At 42.6% G+C, this 1,463-nt stretch overlaps 1 protein-coding gene across 1 annotated transcript; it reads left to right on the forward strand.

Moving 5' to 3' along the window:
• Window positions 1-301: 301 nt before the first annotated feature.
• On the forward strand, window positions 302-607 carry LOC308088497 (NADH dehydrogenase [ubiquinone] 1 beta subcomplex subunit 2, mitochondrial-like; the record flags this gene model as incomplete). The annotated part of the gene is made up of 1 exon (XM_080432964.1): window positions 302-607. One exon carries the CDS (start codon window positions 302-304, stop codon window positions 605-607), a length of 306 nt encoding a protein of 101 aa, XP_080289090.1.
• Between the last annotated feature and the right edge of the window lie 856 nt (window positions 608-1,463).

Below are 1,463 nucleotides of genomic sequence, written 5' to 3' on the forward strand. Positions count from 1 at the left end.
ATGGACATGCATTGCTTCGGGCGGGCAGATAATGCCCAAATATGGACATGATCGACATCAGCGCAAATCAGCGTTGTTAGGCATCCGTTTATGTTGTGTCTGACGTCATATACCCACATATGGAGATACCCATGGGTGAGTGTGCCCAGAAATTCCCTTGCAGGATCAATAAAGGTTGGTCTTTCTGTCTTTTTAAGTTCCGGTCGGATTTCAACGACACCACTTCTTCAACGACCACGCCCCAGATGGTTTTGATTGGTTTTCCTGTTTTCAAGAATATATTTGGTGCAATAAAACCATCATGGCGTCTTTAGGAAGGGCCATAGGAGTCCTTCGAGCTGGGACGCAACTCTTCCAACGTGGTCCACAAAAGATTGTAACAAGAAGGGCTGGCGGTGGACCACACATAGAGCCCCAGTATAGGCAATATCCACAACTCACCAAGCATCAGAAGTTCCAATCAGAGTTTCTTAGTGCTGCCATGTGGTTCTGGATCCTTTGGCACTGCTGGCATGACCCTGATGCTGTGCTGGGTCACTTCCCATGGCCTGATGCCTCCAAATGGACAGATGAAGAACTAGGAATCCCACCAGATGATGCTGAATAGAAGGAGGGGAGGAAGGTTCCAGAAGATGACCCCTTATCTCATCAGAAGGCACTGAAAGGCATCATTGTACATAGCTGAGGAACCGGTCAATGTAGTTCAATGGACAGGTGGCGCCATCTTGAGAGATCTTCGCTATTACTTTCAATGGGGTGATGTCACGTTCTCATTCTAGATACAAATACGAGTTTGAGGCAGATAAGGCGCAGGATTGTTTTGAATCTTTTTTTCTTTCTTTTTTTATACATACTTGGCCCTGAACAAGATTAAAGACTAAAACAAAAGGCAAAACAACCTAAACTTGGACATAGGAGGAAACATTATTATATCCGACAAACCAACTGTCTAAACAATTATTTTACAACCATAGCCAACACACACTGACCAGGCACACAAAGTTGCCTGATCAACTTTTTCTTTCAAAGTGTCCGATGAAGACTTCATGAAAAAGCTCAAAACCCTGAACCTGTCAAAAGCAACAGGCCATGACAAAATCCCAGTCAGATTTTATAAAGCCAAAGAAGCCATCGCTTAATCCTGCATATCAAATGTATATGTTAATTAAGGACACTTTCCCCAGGCATTAAAATTAGCAAGAGTTACCCCGGCCCTTCATATAAAAAGGGAAGTAAATTAGAAACCTCCAAACAACTCCGTTATCATCATTTCCAGTTGATAACATGGTCAATCGACAGTATCCTGTTTATCCATTGTCCCAAGTTTTTAATTAGTTGTAATTTGGAGATTGAAAGCTCTGGCTAGGATTGCGTTGGTGATGGGAATTAATAGCCTTCTGTTGTAAAGCCTAAAGCCATGCAAACTTTATTAAATAACCGAATGTGTCTTGGACAGTCCATTT

This window comes from Gymnoscopelus braueri (genome assembly GCF_963280865.1).
Source record: "Gymnoscopelus braueri genome assembly, chromosome: 7".
Classification (NCBI taxonomy): Eukaryota; Metazoa; Chordata; class Actinopteri; order Myctophiformes; family Myctophidae; genus Gymnoscopelus; species Gymnoscopelus braueri.